The sequence below is a fragment of the Acanthochromis polyacanthus genome, chromosome 21 (assembly GCF_021347895.1).
Source record: "Acanthochromis polyacanthus isolate Apoly-LR-REF ecotype Palm Island chromosome 21, KAUST_Apoly_ChrSc, whole genome shotgun sequence".
NCBI classification, from domain to species: domain Eukaryota; kingdom Metazoa; phylum Chordata; class Actinopteri; family Pomacentridae; genus Acanthochromis; species Acanthochromis polyacanthus.
The window spans coordinates 12,363,678-12,386,940 of NC_067133.1; the positions used below are offsets into that span (position 1 = coordinate 12,363,678).

General features: G+C 39.5%; 1 protein-coding gene across 1 annotated transcript; it reads left to right on the forward strand.

Annotated features, from left to right (window-relative positions):
- Positions 1-7,676: 7,676 nt before the first annotated feature.
- On the forward strand, positions 7,677-22,536 carry hsd3b7 (hydroxy-delta-5-steroid dehydrogenase, 3 beta- and steroid delta-isomerase). The gene is made up of 6 exons (XM_022195235.2): positions 7,677-7,911; positions 10,129-10,284; positions 16,481-16,589; positions 18,208-18,307; positions 18,820-18,982; positions 20,856-22,536. The coding sequence occupies exons 1-6, from the start codon at positions 7,752-7,754 to the stop codon at positions 21,266-21,268; spliced, it is 1,101 nt and encodes a 366-aa protein (XP_022050927.1). The 5' UTR covers positions 7,677-7,751; the 3' UTR covers positions 21,269-22,536.
- The last annotated feature ends 727 nt before the right edge of the window (positions 22,537-23,263 follow it).

The following is a 23,263-nucleotide window of genomic DNA, read 5'->3' on the forward strand; positions in this document are numbered from 1 at the left end:
TCTCCTGTTTTCTAACGGCTCTTCTCTTGCTAGGAACACTGAGCTTCAGATTACTGTATGTAGGTGACGTTCTGTCAATCAGTCAATCAAAATCTATTTATTGAGCACTTTACAACACTCAAGGTGACCAGAGTTCTTTCCAGTTAAAAATCAAACAGTGAAATTAGAATTAAAGCAAATTAAAACAACAATAAAACACCTGTCAAGAAAATCAAATAAGATGTCACCACATTGCTGAGTATTAAAAGCCAGTCTGAAGCATCGTGACTGCTTGTCACGCAAACCGTACGTATAAATAGCAGTCATACTCGACAGGAAACCGTTGCGGAAAGCGACACATCTGCAACATTTCCCGTTGACAGAAGTGAGAGGAAGCTTGAAATCTGGCCTATAAAGCCTAGATTTTGTAAGTCACCTGATGACGACAAAGGGAAGTGGAAAGGTAATCGAGCTCACGGAACAGATGGTGACCTGGGTTTGCAATATCCACATCTGGATGACAAACATCTGTCGAGCCTTTGCTCCCTTTTTCACATCATACATGACGGCATTTCTTAGAAGAACTGAACCGGGAAGTAGCATTTGCGTGTAGGGAAATGCAATTCATGATTTGTTTTTGTGAGTCACAAGACGGCAGAAAAAACTGGAAATGGCAGGATATTGCTTTGCTGCCTGCAGTCACGTTATCAACCACAGCTTATTGCCTTCTTGTTTCAGGGATGACGACAATTGTTTGCAAATACTTTGGTCAAAAACTCACAAACTGATCTAGGTGAAACACTGAACTTTTATGGTATGACATTGTTCAAATGTTTCTCTTGTTTAGATGCAATGCAGGGCTGAGGAAGCAGCATCTAAACAAGTTGTAGAGCTTTTAGTGACTCAGAGGGAGATGCAAACTGCCTGATAAATTTCCACATGTCATGAGAGCGAGCATCTGCTGGGCCTGAAGACTGAGTTAGAAAAGCAAACAACTCTGAGGTTGTGGAGTCATAAAGAAATGAGCTGACCAGACCTCTGTAGCCCCCCTCCTCATATCTGAAGCTGAATTTGTAGACAGTCAAGTTTGTCATGAGTAAAGTAGGAACAATAGGGGCGGAGTAAGGAGTTTGAAGTAAACATATATACACTCAACAAAAATATAAACGCAACACTTTTGTTTTTGCTCCCATTTTTTATGAGATGAACTCAAATATCTAAAACTTTTTCCACATACACAATATCACCATTTCTCTCAAATATTGTTTCTAAATCTGTGATAGTGAGCACTTCTCCTTTGCTGAGATAATCCATCCCACCTCACAGGTCTGCGGGAACTGGTACACGCTGTTGGACACGCCGATCCAGAGCATCCCAAACATGCTCAATGGGTGACATGTCCGGTGAGTATGCTGGCCATGCAAGAACTGGGACGTTTTCAGCTTCCAAGATTTGTGTACAGATCCTTGCAAAGTTGTAGATCTTTGAGTTCATCTCATAAAGAATGGGAGCAAAAATGAAAGTGTTGCGTTTATATTTTTGTTGAGTGTAGATCAGGTTTATCCTCCCACAGATGGTCAGTGAGGTTTGGAACTGGGGAGTGTGGAACCCGGGTGAACACCTTAGCTCTGTCGTGTTCCCCGGGCCACTCCTGAGCAGTTTTTGAGGTTTGTCGGGGTGCATTCTGCCGCTGAGTGTGGCATCTGGTATCAAAGACAGCTGTTGCCATGGGTTGCTGGGGAGTTGGGGGGTTGCTTGACCTGCAATGCTTGTACACTCCTCTTGTCCTAAGGGTCAAAAATGATCCGCTCCACTGAGCCTCTAAAATAGAGCAGCTTAATTGAATTTTCAACCAAAAATCTAGTTCATATGAAGAACCAACCTGTCCTACATCGCACACTCTGTGCATATCTGGGTTATTCCCTCTTCAGAGGGCATAAAGACTGTGTTTACTCAGTGGATACCACCTGTTTTTATTACATCACACATGGTATAACTGTTTTCTTTACTAGAGTAGAGGTTAGAAAGGTTGAAAAAAAAGGCCATTTAGGGAGTTTTCTATGTTATAGTGGCTGGGTCATTTTGACCCTAAGACAAAACAATGGTTAAAGTCCCTCTCTGGTCACTGATTAAACCCCTAAAACTCATCTCTGCTGAACCAACCAGCTCATCCATGACTCAAACACTGTAAAGCCACACTCTGCCTCTCAATGGAAACTTGTACTATTGAAGTGATTCAAGCCTTCATGTTCAAACTAGAAACTGACTGAAGAAGAAAAATGATGTAGAAAGCCCCACCCTGCAAGCTGACAGGATTGATTAATTCGATTTGTGGCCAGCCCTAACCCTGGAAGTCTGAATTCATGCTGTTGAGATTTTCCGCTGCTGGTTTAGGAAGTCCTGAAGCATGGCATTGACTGCTTATTTCAGTCATGACACACAAAAACCCTCTATGGACATGTAAACAAGATAAAACACAGGAGGGGGTCTTAAATGTTGCCTCTGTTACAGATTTAAAAGAACAAAGATCTCCAAAGCTTGTTTGCTCACTGTCACCTTTAACCCTCATGTTGTCCTGTGGGTCAGAATTGACCCACTTTAAAGTTTGAAAAAATATTTTCACAATGAAACTTCTGATGTCCACATTTTCAGTATTTTTGGGAAAACTTTGAACATTTTTGGTAGAAAAAAGAAATGTTAAAAATGTTTGAGAACATTAAAAAAAATCATTTTTTTGGTGAATGTTCTTAAAGAAAATAGAAGTTTTACTGATATATATGTAATCACTTTAGATATTTGTATGATTTTTTGGGAGATTTTTACTCATTTTCTGAAAATATTTACAAGAATAAAGCTTTGAAGGGAAATTTTTAAGGAATTATTGGAATTTTCTTCTTAAAGATTTTGCAAATTTTCCAAAATTTGGGGAGTTTTTGGATTTATTTCAGACAAGAAAACAATATTTTTCGGTGCTTGTAAATGAGGACAACAGGAGGTTTAAACATCACACAATCCTTCTTCCCTTTCAGATGACACCACAACAGCAACCACTGAACTTTGACCGGTTTGGAAAAAGGCCTGAACAGCAAATCTGGCTGAAGTTCAGTGACTGAAAGTGATCTGTAAAGTGTGGGTTTAAAACAGATTGTTGTCTGCTAATTTTAGCCAAACAGCAAATACAATTATCCTTCTGAAATATGAGTCAAATGTGGAAAATATTTTGAATAATGGTGAAAATGGGTGGACAATCCCCAGTCTGGACAATCTGGCTCTAGATCTTTGAACATCTTCTTATGCAATCTTATACATCTTCTTATGACCACAGTATAATATTTAATTCACAATGAACACGTCCTTGTCTTTTGAGACACTTGAGCTGCTCAGTAAAAATAAAATGTGTGCGTTTGGACGGTTGAAGTTGCATCAGCTGTGGTTTCAACGACATACTCGACTGAAGTGCACATTCGTTATTCTTAGATCATACACACGTGGACAAAATTGTTGGTACCCCTCAGTTAAAGAAGGAAAAACCCACAATTCTCACTGAAATCACTTGAAACTCACAAAAGTAACAATAAATAAAAATTTATTGAAAATTAAATCATCAAAATCAGCCATCACTTTTGAATTGTTGATTAACATAATTATTTAAAAAAACAAACTAATGAAATAGGGCTGGACAAAAATGATGGTACCCATAACTTAATATTTTGTTGCACAACCTTTTGAGGCAATCACTGCAATTAAACGATTTCTGTATTTGTCAATGAGCGTTCTGCAGCTGTCAACAGGTATTTTTGGCCCACTCCTCATGAGCAAACAGCTCCAGTTGTCTCAGGTTTGATGGGTGTCTTCTCCAAATGGCATGTTTCAGCTCCTTCCACATATGTTCAATGGGATTCAGATCTGGGCTCATAGAAGGCCACTTTAGAATAGTCCAACGCTTTTCTCTCAGCCATTCTTGGGTGTTTTTGGCTGTGTGTTTTGGATCGTTGTCCTGTTGGAAGACCCATGACCTGCGACTGAGACCAAGCTTTCTGACACCAGGCAGCACATTTCTCTCCAGAATGCCTTGATAGTCTTCAGATTTCATCGTACCTTGCACACTTTCAAGACACCCTGTGCCAGATGTAGCAAAGCAGCCCCAAAACATTACTGAGCCTCCTCCATGTTTCACCGTAGGGACAGTGTTCTTTTCTTCGTATGCTTGGTTTTTGAGTCTATGAACATAGAGTTGATGTGCCTTACCAAAAAGCTCCAGTTTGGTCTCATCTGTCCAAAGGACATTCTCCCAGAAGCTTTGTGGCTTGTCAACATGCATTTTTGCAAATTCCAGTCTGGCTTTTTTATGAGTTTTTTTCAGCAGTGGTGTCCTCCTTGGTCGTCTCCCATGAAGTCCACTTTGGCTCAAACAACGACGAATGGTGCGATCTGACACTGATGTACCTTGGCCTTGGAGTTCACCTTTAATTTCTTTGGAGGTTGCTCTGGGCTCTTTGGATACAAGTCGAACGATCCGTCTCTTCAATTTGTCATCAATTTTCCTCTTGCGGCCACGTCCAGGGAGGTTGGCTACTGTCCCGTGGGTCTTGAACTTCTGAATAATATGAGCCACTGTTGTCACAGGAACTTCAAGCTGTTTAGAGATGGTCTTATAGCCTTTACCTTTAAGATGTTTGTCTATAATTTTTTTTCGGATGTCCTGGGACAATTCTCTCCTTCGCTTTCTGTTGTCCATGTTCAGTGTGGTACACACCTTTTCACCAAACAGCAGGGTGACTACTTGTCTCCCTTTAAATAGGCAGACTGACTGATTGTGAGTTTGGAAACACCTGTGATGTCAATTAAATGACACACCTGAGTTAATCATGTCACTCTGGTCAAATAGTTTTCAATCTTTTATAGAGGTACCATCATTTTTGTCCAGGCCTGTTTCATTAGTTTGTTTTTTTAAATAATTATGTTAATCAACAATTCAAAAGTAATGGCTGTTTTTGATTATTTAATTTTCAATCAATTTTTATTTATTGTTACTTTTGTGAGTTTCAAGTGATTTCAGTGAGAATTGTGGGTTTTTCCTTCTTTAACTGAGGGGTACCAACAATTTTGTCCACGTGTGTAAATGCATCGGCGCCTGAATCTCTAAGAGAGCTCCTCGCTCAGTGTCGACACCAAAATAGCTCCCATTTTTGTTTTTTTCCAACGCTGGGGTCACATTAGTGTAGCTTTAAAACATCTGGGTTGTGAAACTTTTAACTGTTTGTCCACTTACAGTACCAGTAAAATATTCGCCCCATTTGGACGCTTTTCCCTTGTATTGCTTTCAGTTGTGGCCACTATAATTAGGCTTTTCTTGGACGAAAATTTACCCCAAAAGACTCTTTTATGTCAGTGAAAACAAAGTAATTTCCATTGAACAAAAACATAAAATGTAAAATAAGTTATTTCAATCAGTCTTGCAAATCTGGACACTTTCAATTTCACCCTCTTCTTTTTCTGCTGAATTATTTGGAAAAGTTTAGTTGATATTTTAAATTTTAATCTGTATGAATAAAAAAAGAGTTCTAAATTTTCAGTGGTGTGTACTACTATTTGCTTTCCAAAATAAGATATTGGATATTTAAGAAATCTTGAGCACCTATGAACACTTTATTGAAGGTGTTTGTTACGGCCATAGCCGTATTCTGGCTCCTACCCTGTGCTTGTGTGTGCGCTCCTCCCCTGTGCTTGTGTGTACGTGTGTGTGTGGCTGTCTATTTTCCCAGGCTGCTGTCAATCCGCTCCACCTGTGCTGGGTGATTGGGATCAGCTGCTGTGCCCTCGTCAGCCAATCCGGTGCGGCCCTGGTTCAGGATAAGAAGCTGGAGTGCCTGAGGATAGACGGCTTGTTGCTGTTTTCCAGCCTTGCTCATGTGCCTCGTCGTTGTAGAAACTTTGTTAGCCATCCGGTTATTCTGTCATTGTGGAGGCACTAGTCTTTTTCGTTGTTGTTGTTTAGGTTTTTCGGGTACATTTAGGATTTTTCTGTTAACCAATCGCTCTAGTTTAGAGTCTATTTTTGTTCTCGTTTGTATTTGTTTTTACGTCGTGACTAGTATTCTCCGTTTTTCTTTTATTTGTACCTCATTTTCATTTCTTTGTAATAAAAATCTTTAAAGCCAAAACCATCTGGCTCTTATGTTGCTTCCCTTACCCATTTAACGAGCCAGGGTTGTAACATAAATGGGGGCTCGTCCGGGATTTGAACCCGGGACCTCTCTTGTTTGATTGTAATAATCCAGGAAACATCTGTGAGGTAACTGTGCTTCTCTGTAGAACATTCAGGTCTACTGGTTTATTGAATGTTTATGATCATAACAATTCAGGGGAAAAACTGGAAAATAAAATTTTCGCTGGTGAACTTGTAGGCATATTACTTTATTGTAATAATTTGGGAAAAATCTTTCAGAACTTTCACTAACATTCAGGTCTATCAGTTTATTGAATGTATCTGATCATAATAATTTGGAAAAAAAATGTGTTAAATTGTAAAATTCAGGAAAAAAATCATTGAAATTATAAAAATAATTGCAAAAGCATTTCGTGGTTCATTTTAGTGAAGATGTTCATGTCTGTCGGTTTATAATTTCTGTAAAAATCAGTTTTTAAAAAGTATGTCACTCCAGAAGGTATCGTGAAAATGGAATTTATTCATTATTTATTTATTTTTGCACATTTTTAGGACATTAAGATTAGGATTTTGCATTATTTTCACAGTTTTTGTTAACATAATTGGATAATTTTTATTCATGCATTGAGCAGCTTTTTAATATTTGAGCCATATGAGGAAACTCTAAAATATAGCTCTGTAGGGCGGTGGGAATTGATGGGACACCCCTACAATTACGATAAGATAAACTTTATTGTTCCCACAGTGGGGAAAGTTCACCATTACAGCAGCTCCAAGGAGGAAAAAAAATAATATAAAGGCAGTACAGAATGAATCAGAAACAGAAGGTCCTTACTTTTTAATTAATCACTAATGGGACGATCTGCAGGTTTGTCTGTCCGTTAGCAACATTACTCAAAAACGGACCAAGTAAATAGATTTTGGCAGTAATGCAGCTTATAGTCTGGATCCACGGATTTGTTAAATATTTCTGTATCATTACCAGGTCAGCATCACTGTAACCATGACAACAAGTGAACACTACATCAGCTGCCTTCCAATGATCACATGATAGTGATCCTAATAAAAATCTGACTTAAATCATACAAGGAATAATTGATGAAACTGTGTGGATGCTGAGTCCCATCAATTCCCGCCACCCGTTGTTTAGTCAGTTGTTCCTTGTATCATCTCCAAGGAACAATTGACTTGCTGTAGCATCACCATCATGTGACGTCAACAGACAGCTAATAGTGTTCACTTGTTGTCATAGTTAGGCTACAGTGACTCCGTGCCTATCTTGCAATGATACAGAAATCTTTAACAAATCCATGGATCCAGACTTTAAGCCGCCTACCAAAATCTAACCATTTGGCCCATGTGTCATTTCTGACATTCACTGAAATCCGAACCGTTAATCTGCTTTGGAGCAGCGTTGCCAACAAACAAACCAACATTGATAGTCACTCACTCCGCTGAGCGCACTAAAACATGACACGCCACGCCTCTCCTCTCCTCTCCTCCCTCAGACTTATACCGGCTGCAGAGTCGTGCAGCTCTCAGTGTCGTGAAAGCAGACAGACAGACAGACAGAGAAGCTGCAGCTGATTCTGCGTCAGTAAGGATGTCTGAACACCAGCAGGGTCTCGTTTATTTGATCACCGGAGGCTGCGGGTTCCTCGGGAAACACCTCCTGAGGGTTCTGCTGGAGAAGGAGGACAAGCTGGTGGAGGTGCGAGTGTTTGACCGACACATCGACCCCGATTTAAAGGGACTCAGCACAGGTAGGCGGCTCATTCACCGAACTGCATTTTGAACTCTGCTCATTTAAGGTTTTATCTCTGCCGGCAAACGCACGTACGCTTTTTTTTTTTTTTTTTTTGCAGAATTGAATTGCTTTGCTTCAATTTTTATTTCCTGGTTTTCAACATCTGCAGTATTTTCTGCTTGAGTAGGACATAGGAATTTAAAAACAAAACATGTCATCTTTTTTTGAACAACACTGAAAGATTCCTGTTAATCAAAGTGACAATTTGTCTGGTGCATTATTAGTGTAAGGTTTTACTAAACTGTGACACTGATGGCCAACTGAGTATAGTCCATTTCTTAATTAGAAATGATTAATTGATGAAGACAGCTGTGTGAATGAAGCCAGTATCAGCAGTGTGTGAGACACAGTGACAAGATCCTCAGATAAAGCTGGATTCTGTGTCTCTACATGGAAAATATGAACCCAGCAACAACATAGTCAAGCATTTATTTCCCTCCTATGCTGTGCCATCACCGGGTCAGCCTGCAGTCATGACGGCAGCTCTCCAGCATTTCCTCTGACAGGACATGGATGTTTGAACTTACCGTCGTATGCGTTGACATCGCTGTCACCACCTTTAATTAAGTGGAAAGGTGTGTTGAGTCTTCCATGGAAGCAGCAGACCTGCTTCACATGCCATCTGTTTTTGTCATGTTTAGGTTCTACTTACTGGAAGAAACCCACAGCAATTAAATATGCTTGTTTCCATAAGGCGTGTACGGTATATGGTCACATTAAATACAGTTAATTACACTGTGCGACAAAATGCTTCTGTCCTCATTAGTGTGAGGAATGCATGACCACAAATGACGCCTCAGTTGCCACAGTGGAAAAAGCTTTGAGCTGCCATTTATGTGAAGGGACTAAGGTCTGCTGTAATTGCAGCAGCAGAGATCTGACTCTGGTGTGTTTCATTTCCATGAATTATTAAATAAGGGACAACATTTCCAATCTGCCCCAAGCAAAATTACCAATGAGGATCCCTGACCTGACATTGAAAAGTCCAGCACTGTTACTACATATCAGTGTTTCAAGGACGCTGCATGAGCAAAAGATAAACTAGAAGTCGATGAAAGATAACACAAGTTTATTGCCCAATTTTAAGGGCACAGTCCGAGTCATTGGAGGGCAAACTGGATTTTGAAATGTGTTTTCCACCAAGGGAGCGGTCTCTTGTTCTTCAAGCAATGTTGCAGGATCAGCGCTGCTCTCTGCATTAATGTGGTGAAGTGCCTTAACTTGTCGGGTTTTAACCGTCTGAGCCTCCAAGCATTTCTGGACATTTTTCTTTTCCCGTCTTTACTCCTGTCACATTTTTCTATTCACTGTGGGCTCATTTTTCACTGCAATGTAAAGTCCTGCACCTCTATAGAAACAGCACAACCATGAATAGAGGGAGAGAAAGCTCAAACAAGTCTTTTGTTCAGTATCACAAAGCTAAAGTGCTGTAAATTACAAAAAGAAAGAGCTAAAGTTGAATTTCTTTGATTCTTTTTCTCAGAAAATTTTCCACACTGGAGAACAAATATAGTGGCTCTACATGCTTTAAACATTTTAGAACTTACGGTTTTAATTTGTTTTCAGAATTGTCTCCTATCTGCTCTGTGTAAACAGTGCCTCCAGTTCAACTGAAAAGTCCATGAATTTTTGTCAAGTGACTGTAGGTCAGAGCTAATTCACAAATGGTTTTATTGTTGCATCAAATAATGGAGAATTTTTTGTTTCAGAAAGATTCAGGTTAAAGCAAACAATTTAGTTTCGGTGATTTAAAAAAAAAAAAAGACGTCTAATGAAGTTTGTTCAGCTTAGATTTGATTCTTTTTTTTTTGTAGTTTCTACCTTTGATAAATGATGTAATCTTGGCAGCAGGCCCTTTTGTTTTCCTCGTGACACTGTTTCTAAAATAAAATTTTCACAGTAAGGGCGTTATCAGAGATAACAGATGATCCTGATAATCTGCCAGTATGTTGCAGGATGCATCTTCAGACCAATCAGCGGTTTCTCTAGAAAATCGCTTTTGTCATAAATTCAAAAGAAAGTTTTGTAATCTTGCGGTAAACAGAGTGACTGAGCTCCTCCCTGCTTTTATTTATTATGTGTTTATGCTTCCTGTTAGAATTCTTAGGAAGACATTGTTGTTGCCAGATCACATGGGAGTTTGTGACTTTGTGACTTCCTGTTTGTCCCCCAGAGCGGACGAAGGTGGTGGTCATCCCGGGAGACATCACAGACTACAGCAAGGTGTTGGAGGCCTGCGAGGGGGTCGACGTCGTCATCCACACGGCCAGTTTGGTGGACGTTTGGCACCGAGTCCCAGAGAAACGCATCTACTCTGTCAACGTCACAGGTGAGCACTGAAGGGCGGAGTGGTCCCAGTGACAACAAGGGAAACTGGTGGCTGGGTGGAGAGGAAACATGTAAGGATGGTGAGATTTTATGAATGTTTTTTCATGGAAATGCCACGCCAGGGTCTCTGAGTGCATTCCTTGACTGTGACTGGCTATTACTGGCATGAAGCAGCTAAACAACAAGTGTTTTTTTCCTAAATGAATGGTTCACTGAAAGGTCTATTTTGTCACATTCTCCAAGTTGAAACTCTAGCTGCGTAATGCTATTAGAGTGGGTTTCTGTGACACCTAATACTGTGAATGCTATTAGAGAGGCATTTCTCCACCGAGACGGTGAATTCAACTCTCAGCGGGACACATGATGTCACTGTGGTGCTAAAAAGTTGAAATCCATATAAGGGTTTCGTCAGTTTGGATATGAGCCAAGAGTTTCCTCTTCGTCGTACCGTTTGGGAATCTCACAGTAACCGTGCCACCATTCACCGCAATCATAACTGACTAAATACAGGCACCACATGGTTATTTTTATAGATGTATGAGTGGCATAAAGCGAGTGTGTCAGTGCGGTTGTCTGGTTTTAAGTTGTTCATTGGTGACTCAGCTATGCCAAATAAAACGTCTGACCAAAATGTTGAGATTGAATAATGATTTATGACACCAGCTGGAGCCTTTAACCCTTCGATGCACAGCGTGGGTCAGGAGATGCCCATTTTCCACTGGATTTGGGTCACTTTTGACCTACAGCCATGGCCATAAGTTTGGACACAGCATGACTTATGTCTGTTTTGATGTCTATTACAGAACATAAGTATATTGTAAGTGACAATTTTGTGGTATTTTCTAAGATTCACAAGCGTCATGGTACTTGTGTCCAAACTTATGGCCATGGCTGTATGTTGTGCATCAAAGGGTTAATGAACTGTACACTTTGCTCAGTTTTAAGACTCTGTAACATCAGTGATAAGCCTTTGATGCACAACATGGGTGAAAAGTGACCCAAATCCAAAGTAGTGTCTGGGTTTTATTGTATTATATGACCAAGATGTTCTGTGTAGTTGATATAACCTTGTTCTTTTGCAGTTAAGTTTCTCACTTTACCAGTTCACTGTTGAAATTCTGTTGACTTGACAGCTGATTTATTAAATTCCAGCCACAGTCAATAATTAAACCTCTCAAATTAGGGCTGCAACTAATGATGCGTCGACGAATCGTCTGAGCACGATACGTCATCCTGTGTGCAAAAGTTAAATATTTACAAGCTGTATCCATGAAAACCCTCCTGCCTGTAAGTGGCTCAGGTGTAACTCAAAGCTGATGTTTTTTCGAAAATGTGCGAATCTATTAATTCCCGCAATTCTGTAGCACTCGAGCACACCAGCTCACCCACGCTGTTCTGAAATGCACACTTCCAAGTATTTGAGTGATTTAGTTGTACATTTTTTAAACTAATTCTGAAGAAGGAGAATGATACAAGAAGTGATGGATGAGACTTGGCTTTAGCTTTGCTATGTCTAAAACACAGGAGTTTTTCCCCAGACTGCCACTGGTCCCCTGCAGTTTAAAGGTGAAAATGCTCAATCATGGTTTTGACTGCGTATTTTGCACGATACATCCTCCAACATATAAAAAAAAAATCACTACATGACCATATTAACAAGGTTTAAAAATTTGACATTCACTCAAGGAGGGCCTTTAAAGGGTAAAACTAGTGATGTCATTGACATGCATCTACCAGTGACTGCAATAAAACCACCTGCGTAATACTGCGTAGGTCCTTCATATCGCAGTAAAAGCAGCTCTGACCCATCAGGGCGTGAACACCAGACCTCTGCTGATGTCCTGTACGGTCCAGCACAGGAATGTTGGCAAAGTCAGAGTTTATAGGCTGAGTCAAAGCCCTTTGACGTTGTTTCTGAGAAATTTTTCACAGCGTGGCATTGTCCCGCTGCCATGGGGAGGTGAGCATAGACCGGAACAATATTTAGATGGGAAATGCGTGTCGAGATAACATTCACATGAAAGCCAGGACTCAACGCTTCACAGCAAAGCATTTTGTTCAATTCCCCTGTCAGCAGGTTTATTGTTGTGGCTCATCGATCTGTGCTTTTCTTTACAAATCCAGTGACGAGACCAAAACTGACAACATTCCTGTTCTGCCCCAATATCGGATCACAAATATATCGTACACGCTGCTGAATCCTCATTAGGATCACAGAGGGTCTTGAGCCTATCCCAGCAAAGACAAACAAACACACTACGGATAATTTAGAATCATAAAATTAGCCTCATCATATTGTTTGGTTTGTGGGAGGAAGCCGGAGAAAACCCACACGTGCACAGGAAGAACATGCAAACTCCATGCAGAAAGATCCCAGGCCCAGGCCAGGATGTGAACCTGGGATCTTCTAGCTGCAAGGCAACATTGCTAACCACCAAACCACTGTGCAGCCCAAATATATAGTTAAATAAATGAATAGATAACCTCTCGGTCATGATGTTTTTAGCAAATCAGGATTCCCTTCTGCGTTTTTTTGGAGACGATTAATATGCATTTGGTGCTTTAGTGGGTATTTACAGCAGCAGGTAAGTGAATGTGGGATGAACTCTGACTGAACTGCAGCCCCAGGTTCAGTTAATAAAGGAGCTCATATTGAATTGTGTCTAGACAACAATGGAGCTCCATGGCTCAGAGGATAAACTTCATCCAGTGTTTGAAACACAGTCCTTATTGTTGAGTTTGATACTTTTACGAATTTCATTAAGCGCAACACAAAATATTGCCAGTCTCATCTTTAGCAGCACGTTTCCAGGAAATGCTGCAGCTTATTTGTCTGAATTCCTAACGTGTCTCCGGTCAGGAGGTTTAAGTGACTCAGGAAACAATCTTGTTGACAGCAGCATGCCACATGTCTTTTATGAAACCAAAAAAACTCGTCTTTAATTGATCCAGACTGACGATGTTGTTCACATTAAAATGAATGTATGAATGCGTTTAGGTGAATGGTTTCTGGTGGAACTGTATGACTGGGAATCGTCCGCAGTGATTCGGCAAACGGACAAAAGCTGCTTTTGTCATCTGCAACCCAAGTCAGCTGGGAGCTTTTCAAACAATGTTCCGAAAAAAAACCCCCGAGGACAACAGACCTCATAGTGTTGATTGAATTGGGTGAAAACTTGACTCATTCCTGTCTGGAGGTTTTAATGCTTAGATGAGGCTGATTTCTTTCACAATGGCGCCAGGTCATTCTATCTCAAATCATCAACTTTTTCTGCTCGACCGTCTCTGATTTGCTGAAAATTTTTATTACATAAATATGGATATTTATGAACATGTTTGGGAAATGTTATGTATCAAATCCTCTCTAAAATGAAATGTTCTTTTAAAGTGTTTACAGTCTTTCAGCATGTTTTAAAATAGAAACCTGATATTACATTTTTTTCTCATCATGCCATTGTTTCAGAATCTGCAATACTGGACAAGTAGATTAAATATCTTTATTTTTATTTGTATTTTACTGTTTTATAGTTATCAATATCTACCAAGACTCGTGGTACAACTTGTCTTCCCTGCTCCGTAACTTTTTGAAATTTTCTGTCCAAGTATTTCATATTTTTCAAAAAAGTCCAAATTTTCTGTTCTGTATTATTGTGACATGCAGCTACATATGGTTCAGAAAATATCCCTAGTTTACTTCTTCCTTATCAAGCCATTTTGTTAACATGCTCAGAGATGGGAATTTTCAGGATGTTTTCATTTTTTTCATATTTTAACTCTCCCATAATCAGAGACTATTTGATCTGCTCAATACTGATCATTAATCTGTGACATAACAAATACAAGCAAAGATTTAAGGCTTTTATCTCTAATAGTTCCTGACATTTTGTTGTTATTCACTCAGTTTCAAATTTCAGTTAATAAAAACCTGCTGAAAGTAGGACAACTGGCAGTTTTTCCAAAAAGGAATATCTTGGAAAGTCCTTCATAAATCAAGCAAAAACTTCACAGATACCATTTTAAATATCCACAGTTCATGATTAAAACATTTCAAGTAAGTCAGAGGTGGTCGAGCAGAGGGCTTTTAATGATTTTAGAAGGAATTACTATGTTGTACTTTTTCCATGCACCAAAAACGATCAAATTCCTTCATATATTTATGCACCTGTGTAAAGCTCTCACAGAAACCAAGGCAATGACTCTGTTTCGTTTCTTCAGCAAGGGCGGTTCAGTCTGGCTTCCTCCAGTGGAGAAATATTACAAGAATTTCAAGGGTTTTTTCTCCTAAATTGGTCTCAGAGGGTTTCTATGCTTGCTTCCCATCATTTTTCAGATGGCTGTTAACTCCCTATTCTTCATCTCAGAGATACAAATTTACTTCTTAGAATTAGTCACTAAAGCTACAACTGTCCCAGAGAGGCTGAGTTTTAACCAGCAGGAGATGTTGTTGCAACCAGGAGAGCACAGCTGGAACAAAATCCAGTAATGTGCCATCAGATGTCCCAGCAAGTTATGATAATGAGCACAAAGCCAGGACTTTGGAACTGGCTTACCTAAACGGACTGCAGTTCTCTTTTATCTGTACCTTTCCTGGTTTGATGAGTCAGAATCTCCTGTGTAAATAAAAATCTGAGTGCAGCTGCAGTTCTATCATAAATAAATAGTTTTTTTTCTTTTAACAAACCATTCTGACTACCTATGCTTTGATTTTACTTGTATTTAGAAGTTGATTACTTTTGGATATGTTTGATTTTTTTTTTTTTTTTTATGTCTTGAGGTGAGATTTGCTTGGTTTTTCATAATTCTAGCACCACAGCTGGCAATACTGATAACCTCAGTCTGTCATTTTTGTCCAGAACTAAATATCTTGACAACTATTTATAGTTTTTAGAGGATGAATCCCAGTGACCGTGATCTTTTTTTTTTTTTTTTTCTTTCTGGCAGCTCAAAGTTTTCAATCCTTTAGTGAATTGCCTCAACGTAAGAGATTGACAGGAACTGTGATGGACACATTTGCATCCACATCATTATTTCTATTGTTGATTATCTCGATTAATTGTTTGATCTATAAAATGTCAGAAAATGGTGAAAAATGTCAATTAGTGTTTCTCAAAGCCCAAGTCGATGTCTTGTTTTGTCCTCAGCCCAAAAGATTTCCAATGTGCTATGATGGGGGGGGGGGGGGGAGAAACCAGAAAATGTTTAGATTTAAGAAGCTGTAACCAGAGAATTTCCATTTTTCCTGTGCAAAATTATTTGAACCGATTTAGCGATTACCAAAAATGCTAATGATTAATTTAAAGGTTGGAGCACTTTGGTGATCCTTAATACTTCACTGAGAGCAGCCATCGTGACAAAATCTCATTTTGTCCAACACTCATGACTAAATACCTGTAAACTTAATTACATTCTGAACTATCCCTGCTGTTTATGGTGATTAGGCTAATTACAGAAGACGGTCATTATCGCTGTTTCCAGTCATTACACTGCACCATTTTCAGACTCATTCGGTTCAGTTTGGATCTTTGTTTCTGCCTTGTTGGAGCCCTCAGACTGATCTGACATCCCAACAGCTGCATGATAAGGAAGTTGAAGTGTGAACCATGAATTCTCACACTTGAAACGGATTCCAGCGGATCCTCATCAGCGTTTTTCATCCTCTGCCAACTGTACAGTGAACTGAGTCCTGTGCGATTCAAGTTTAACTCCAGCCTACTTAAAGTCAACAGCAGCCTTAATATGGGAAATTGGAAGCACTTGGAAAATGTGTTGCATACAGTAATGAGAGATCTAGTTTCCTACATTACGCACTGACCGTATTTCTTTCCAGCGTGTGTCCACTGATGATGATAAAGGCTGGGGTTTTATGGCACAGAGAGAAGAGTAGTTTCCTATCAGCTAAGCAGAACACATGTGGATCACATTGCATCTTTGATAAATCACATGTTTCTCTCCTTATGCTTCCAATTCTAATTTCAAAACTTGCATCCTGTTAAGTATTTTACGCTGTGTTTACTTCACTTTCAAGGATCATGTTAGTTTTGCTTCAATGGAACCTTCAGACACAAAGAAGGAATCCAGCTGTGCCAATCTCAGACGTGGTTTCATAGGAAAACCTTGTGTGTTTCCTTGTAAAAACCGCTGTGCTCCATCCAAGCCATCCACTGTGCTATAAATAATGATGTTTTCTCTCCTGTCAGGGACGGAGAATGTCATTGATGCCTGTGTGGAGTGCAACATCGAGTGCCTGGTTTACACCAGCAGCATGGAGGTGATTGGGCCCAACATCAACGGAGACCACTTTAGGAGGTAAAACTCAAAGATGCCATTCTGTCTACTGTAATATACTAGTTTATTCAGGTTTGTGTCGACTGAGTGACCCTGTGTGTAAATGTTTTCCTCTCCAAGCCCACATGGTTGTAATTTAAACTCCCCATTTGGAGGAATGCTTTGACTCCTTTAGTTCCTTTTCTGCGGTCGCTGTTCTTGGTCTTTTCTCTCGTCTTGCCTTGAACGTATCCTCATGGAAAACACAACGCCCATGCAGAAAAGATATGAGGAACACATACAGTATCCTGGAGGTCAAATCAGCGTTGTGTTAAGTTCCTTTTAGAAGAAAGAATGTGGAATGAAAAGACATGAAACAGAAACCACTGTTTGAATCTGTCTGTTTTGACAGATGAGGCTTACGTAAGGTTCCAGTTAGCGACATGTCTGAGACTTGAAACACGCTTTACCAGTTGTCACAACACAACGTAGGAACAATCCTATTGTTTAGTGGCAGTTATTCACCAAAGAACCAGTGAATAAAGGAGATTTACTACCTCATAATGATCCACAAACGTCTCTTGTTTGTTGATCACGACATCTTGGATGCTACTATTGACTAGACGTGGTTGGAAACGAGATTTCCAACTGAAAACAAAACTCTCGGAAGCGACATTTCCTCAGATTTATAAGTGGAATATTTTGGTGGCTGGAAGCAAAGACGTGGCCATAACATAGACAATTTAGCAAAATAGAAACAAACATGATGAACAAAGAGGTCACACCTGTGTGACTCAGAGCTCTGTGATTTTTTTTTTTTTTTTTTTTTTTCCCCCGGCCTGGTGATGTTTATTTAGTTATATGTGTTGAGGGTGACTTTTTGAAACATTTTTTTCCACTTGTTCCAGTCCATTTACTACAAAGACTTTACAAAACAAAATGTGGCCACCTTTGCTCCTTTAAATTCTTTGACTTGAGTGGAAGCCTTTAAAGGCACGATTATATAAAAACCAGTATGCGTAACTGTGAGTCAACTTAATCAAGCACATGAAACAAGAATCACATGCACATTTATGTTACATAATCCTTCCAGAGTGATGTGGAAAAGTCTGTCCTGCCTTATTTACCATGAAGAACTGCAATCAAGTGACGATTTTTACTGTGATAGATCAAAATCTGGCCTAAAACATTTCAACAAAAGGGCAGTTATGGTTTTATGACGGTTCGCAGTATCAGGAATCACTGCATCTCTCCCTGATAGTGTTGGGTGGTGTGCACGTGTAGCAGGTTGGCACGTACACAACTCCAGCTGCATCAGAAGTTTTGCAGTTGTGTTTCTGTTGACATCATAACATTAGGTCAGACTCCAAGAACGAGCCTTTGTCTGCTCTTGTTGGAAGGACTGATTCTGCACAGGCTCTGCAAATGCAAACAAGTTAAGATGAAAGCTTTAAAGAAAACCTGATACTCAGATCCTTACTCTGATTATTTTCATGTTTCCTTTACAGTCTTTCTGTCTCCGTGGAAGCTTCATTTCTGAGTTGTCCATTTGGCCCCTGTTGAAACACATTCCTCTCATACATGTGAAAAGGTCAAGACGGCACAGCCTGCCTGCTTTCTGCTGAGCGCCTCACTCATTGTTTCACTTTTGTCTGTACAGGGGGAATGAAGATACGCCTTACCTCATCAAACACACTATGGCCTACCCAAAAACCAAGGCAAAGGCAGAGAAAATTGTGCTTGACGCTAATGGCATGAAGGTACAGCATGTTTTACAATTCATTTCACCAATAAAGGCTCTTTTTTTCTCCCTTGTTAAACACATTTTATACATTTACAGTCTTAGCAGTGGCAACATTTTGGAAATAAATAGCTGTAGGAAGATTTATTAAAAGCATATTTAAAGTGTTTCGTGTACTTTAGAGACTTGCTGATGTTGACATCATTTTAAAATGATGCAAAAAAAATTTACTTAACCCAGATACAGTGTATTATTGTAATCTTAGACTCTGAAGACTGTGCAACACAATGTGAGAGCAGTTGCAATCTTGTATACGGTTGGATTCCAGCCTGGAAAAAACTTAGTGTGGGGATTTCTTTCAACTTTGCCACAAAAATATCACATGGCCTCCCTTGTGGCTTCGCTGTGGTGTCATTCCTGCTGTTTACAATTAAAAGCAAACCCCTCCTTGTGACCAGTAATCCTTTTTCTTAGTTTTGTTTCTGTTCTGTCTGATTCCTAACATTGAATGATTTTCCTGTCCCCAATCAGGTGAAGAGCGGAAAGTGTTTGTACACTTGCTCCTTGAGGCCGACGGGGATTTACGGTGAAGGCCATCCGCTGATTAAGGACTTCTACGAGCTGTGTGTTCAAAGAGGAGGCGTGGTCATGGGTGGCATCCCGGACCACATTGAACACGGCCGGGTCTATGCAGGTAAAATGACTGTTTTTGTGAGTTGCAGCCACCAAATTTAAAGTACTTTTTGAATGTGGTTTGCTCTATTTTTTATTTATTTATTTTTTACCTCTGAAAGCACAGGCAAGTAGACTAAACTGCTAGTGGTAAAAGCCTTTATGTTCAGGCCAGAGCTGAAAGTCAGCTTTATTGTCAGTTCTTCAATATGTACATGACATACCAAGAATCGAAATTACGTTACTCTCTCTTCGTGAAACAGTAGACATTAAATAAACACTTGGAAGGTTTGAGCTGAAAGCAGAAGTAGAATTGTCACATAGAGGTACTTCCCCCACAATACACAGGAAGTCTGAAGGTTTCTGCACCTGATAAATCTTCAGAGTAGAGCTACACAGTATCACCACTGCACCCCCTAATAAGATAAACTCCTAAGCACCTGCTAGTGAGTGAGTGCATAGCAGAAACACTGTAACATCAAGAGACAGATACATGGAACAACATGACAAAGACTCACAGCTCGGGTGTTTTATAGATTTTTTGAACAGTACCAGGTGGACACAATCATTCAACATCTGCTTTAACAGCTGTATAAACACAAACCTCTCCGGCTGTAATGATGACTAGTTATCATCCTCATGGTATCGCTTGTCCACACCTGTCCTGTCCTGACCACATAAATAATGACCAACATGACATTTTACCATGAGTATGCCAGCCGTGCCAGATGCTGGCATTACAAAACTAGGTGGGAAACAAATTTACTACTAGGACACTGTAGGTATTTTGTCAGTTGCTGAAACATGCACGTTAGCACACGTTATCAATGAGGTCAGTGTAATGTGGTCACAGCTGTGATGTAATTCAGCACATTTACTCAAGAGTTCTTCTCAGAAACAATTTAAGTGTACTTCCCTTACTAGCTTTAAAGAGATGTTTCTTTGTTAAAAGTCTGTATTCTAGTTTTTGCATTTGCACTGATGTTGTTGGATAAAAACCTTTTTAGAAAACAAATGTCTTGATTTTGCTGGATCGCTCAGGAAAATTCTAATCATAAATAACACTGTAAGGTCCTAACTTAGTTTTTTAAACTCTTCAAATGAATTTGTAACTCCTTTATCTTATTTCTCTAGTGGAGAGAACTTCCCCTCCTCAGCTGTTGTTTTAAATGTGCTGCAATACGTATAAAAGTATTCACTCCCTCTGGAAGCTCTCCCCTTTAATGGATTTTTAGCGATGAACCACAGTTTTTGACCTTTTCTGACAAGAACTGACAAAAAAAAAACAAAAAAAAAAAACTATTTCATGTCAAAGTGAAAATGGATTTCTGCAAACTACTATCAATAAATTAGAAATATTCAACATGGAAAGAACTTTGCCTCAGGTGTTGTTTTAAAACAAAGTATTCACTCCCTCTGGAAGTTTTCCTGGACTTTTCAACATTGAACTGCAGTTTAATTTACCTTTTTTGACAAGAAGTTAAAAAAATAGACTCTTCCATGTGAGAATTGATTTCTTGTGAATTAATATCAAACATGTGTTGTCCAGATGTGCAGGGCTGATTGATATGTATCCACGCAGGCTTAATGCAGAAATTAAATACTGACTTGAAGGGGGTCAATACTTATATACTTATACTTGTATACAGTATAATAACTGACAATACTTTGTACTTTCTGTCTCTGAGTTCAACTTTTAACAATACATTGTAGCTAGGAACTTGTTAAAAGAAAAGTTCCTAACAAGGCCATAAAATGTCAGAGAATAAAACCCACTCAGTACTCATTCTTTAGCCTTGAGACGTACTCTTAAGTCCCTTTTTGTTGCTGAAGTAGTCCTAAAGTACATGCTCCACCTTTCACTCTGGTATTCACCAAGTTGTTTGTGTTGCTAGGTAATGTGGCCTGGATGCATCTACTGGCAGCACGAGCGCTGAGGGAAAACCCGCAGAAGATAGGAGGTGAAGCTTTCTTCTGCTATGACGACTCGCCCTACAAAAGCTACGAGAATTTCAACATGATGCTGCTCTCCTCATTTAACTTCAGAAAGAAGCGCATCCCAGGACTGGTGCTCTGGTTCCTGGCCATGTTTAATGACATGCTCCGCTGGATACTCAGCCCCGTGTACAACTACACGCCGTTACTGAACAGTTACACCTTAGCCGTGGCCAGTACCACCTTCACAGTGGGCACAGATAAAGCCCAGCGGTATTTCCAGTATCGCCCCATGTATGACTGGAATCAGTGTCTCTCCCGAACACAGAAATGGATCGACACATTCCCTTTAAGTAAAACCAAAGACTCCTAGTGCAACCGCAACCACTGCTACAGACACCAGATATTACTATGTAGACAAGCAGTATCACTGGTATGAATGTTAGCTAATATTTGAAGTAAAAATAACCTCACAGTATGCACAGTGTATATGAGAGAGCTTTCAGAACAACAAATAACACATATATACATACACACAGAGAAAGTCTGCTTAGAAACAAATAATTGTTCACCTCAGAATCAAAATCCAAATGTTTTCATGCTATTTATGTAATTTTTTTATTTATAATAGCTCTTAAATTGAGCTTCTGAGAACAAATTTCGGTGTTAACACCAGTATTAAAGGGAGAACAGTGATCATGAGAACAAAGGGACAAGGCAATATCTAACATGGAAGTGCAGTTATAAAACGGTGCTTTTGTACGTTACTTTTAAAAACATGACAGTTTCTAAATACTACTCTGATACTGTCTGTAAAAGCTTCATTCCAAAGCCACTTGATGGCGCTGACAGCAAAAGCCAGACATCTGAAAAATGTGTACAATACCAGCCCGATCTCACGAGGATTCGTGAAACTGTTACGTAAATTTTTGTTTCGGTTTCGTGCGCACCAACACGATTTCGTCATGTTTTTCGTGCCGCTCACCACGAAATGCGCACCAATGTATTTTAAACGGCGGACTTTTCGTGCCACCCAGAACGTATTTCAAACGAATGTGTGTATTATATTTTTAATGTAAAACCATGGCGAATCCAACGCTATATTTTGCATGACATCGTCCCTAACCATAACCCTAACCATAACCCTAACCATAACCTAACCATAACCCGGTGGTACACTTACCAATTAGCATAGGAATTTCAAGAATGTCCGGCGGCCGCAAACGCGATCACACAAGCAGTATACGCCGATGGACAGCTTAGATCGTCATGAATCCGCTGGTATAAACCACTTTCAGCTGTGATTACCACAGCGGGTTTCGTTGTGAGCAACACGAAAAACATTTCGTGGTGAGCGGCACGAAAAACATGACGAAATCGTGTTGGTGCGCACGAAAAAGAAACAAAAAATTTACGTAACAGTTTCACGAATCCCCGTGAGACCGTGTTGACAATACAGACTAAGTAAACTATGACGAATGTAAACGCATTTTACAAGCATTTACTCAGAAATGTATTTTACTAATATAATTGTTCTATTTTCAATAATTTGTAATTTTTTAAATGTGGATAAAAATATTGTAAAAATGTGTATTCTTGTTTTGTAAATTTCTTTTATTAAATTCTTTTAATAGAAGAATATTTAATATGTTCTACGTCTTGTTTCTTTTTGACTCTCCACTTGATTTCAGGGAGGGGTGCATTCTAATGTTTATATTTCCAACACTGATCTAATGTTTTGTCATGACGCACAACGTATACCATTACATAAGCTGGTGTAGCCTGGAGACATGAGTCAGAATTTTAAATCACTGTTTTTATTTTCATATTTATGTTTCACTTCATCACTTTCAGATGGCAACTATTGTTATGTTACCACAGAGACAATAATTGTGTTTACACTCTGAAGCCCTAGAGGGAAAGCCTTTAAACGTATGAGTAAGACACAGTAAAAGGAGTTCCTTTGCGCAATAACTTGACGCTGTTCCAGCACGCCTGGGTGTCCCCCATTTTTTTGGTTAGGTTTGCCATGGCAAACCTGACAACACTGAAAATGAAAACAGATGAATGACTCACAAATCCCTCAGAAAATTTGCTAAGACTTTCGCCAAACTAAACGAAGCAATTCGAAGAAGTGGGGATTTTCATGGCATTGAAGTTATTCAAGATATATCTGCTGATATAATTTGACAGGAAAGTACGGATGAATTCAGCATATTGCATCTTCATACCCCGGTTGGAGTACTGAGGGCAACCAACAGTTTTCATTTCCATGTAAAAGCGACCTTTAGAGATTTTTGACTCACTGTTGAAGACCCACCTTTTTTCCTTTAGTGATCCAAGTAGTAACACTCTGACTTTCTCCTTT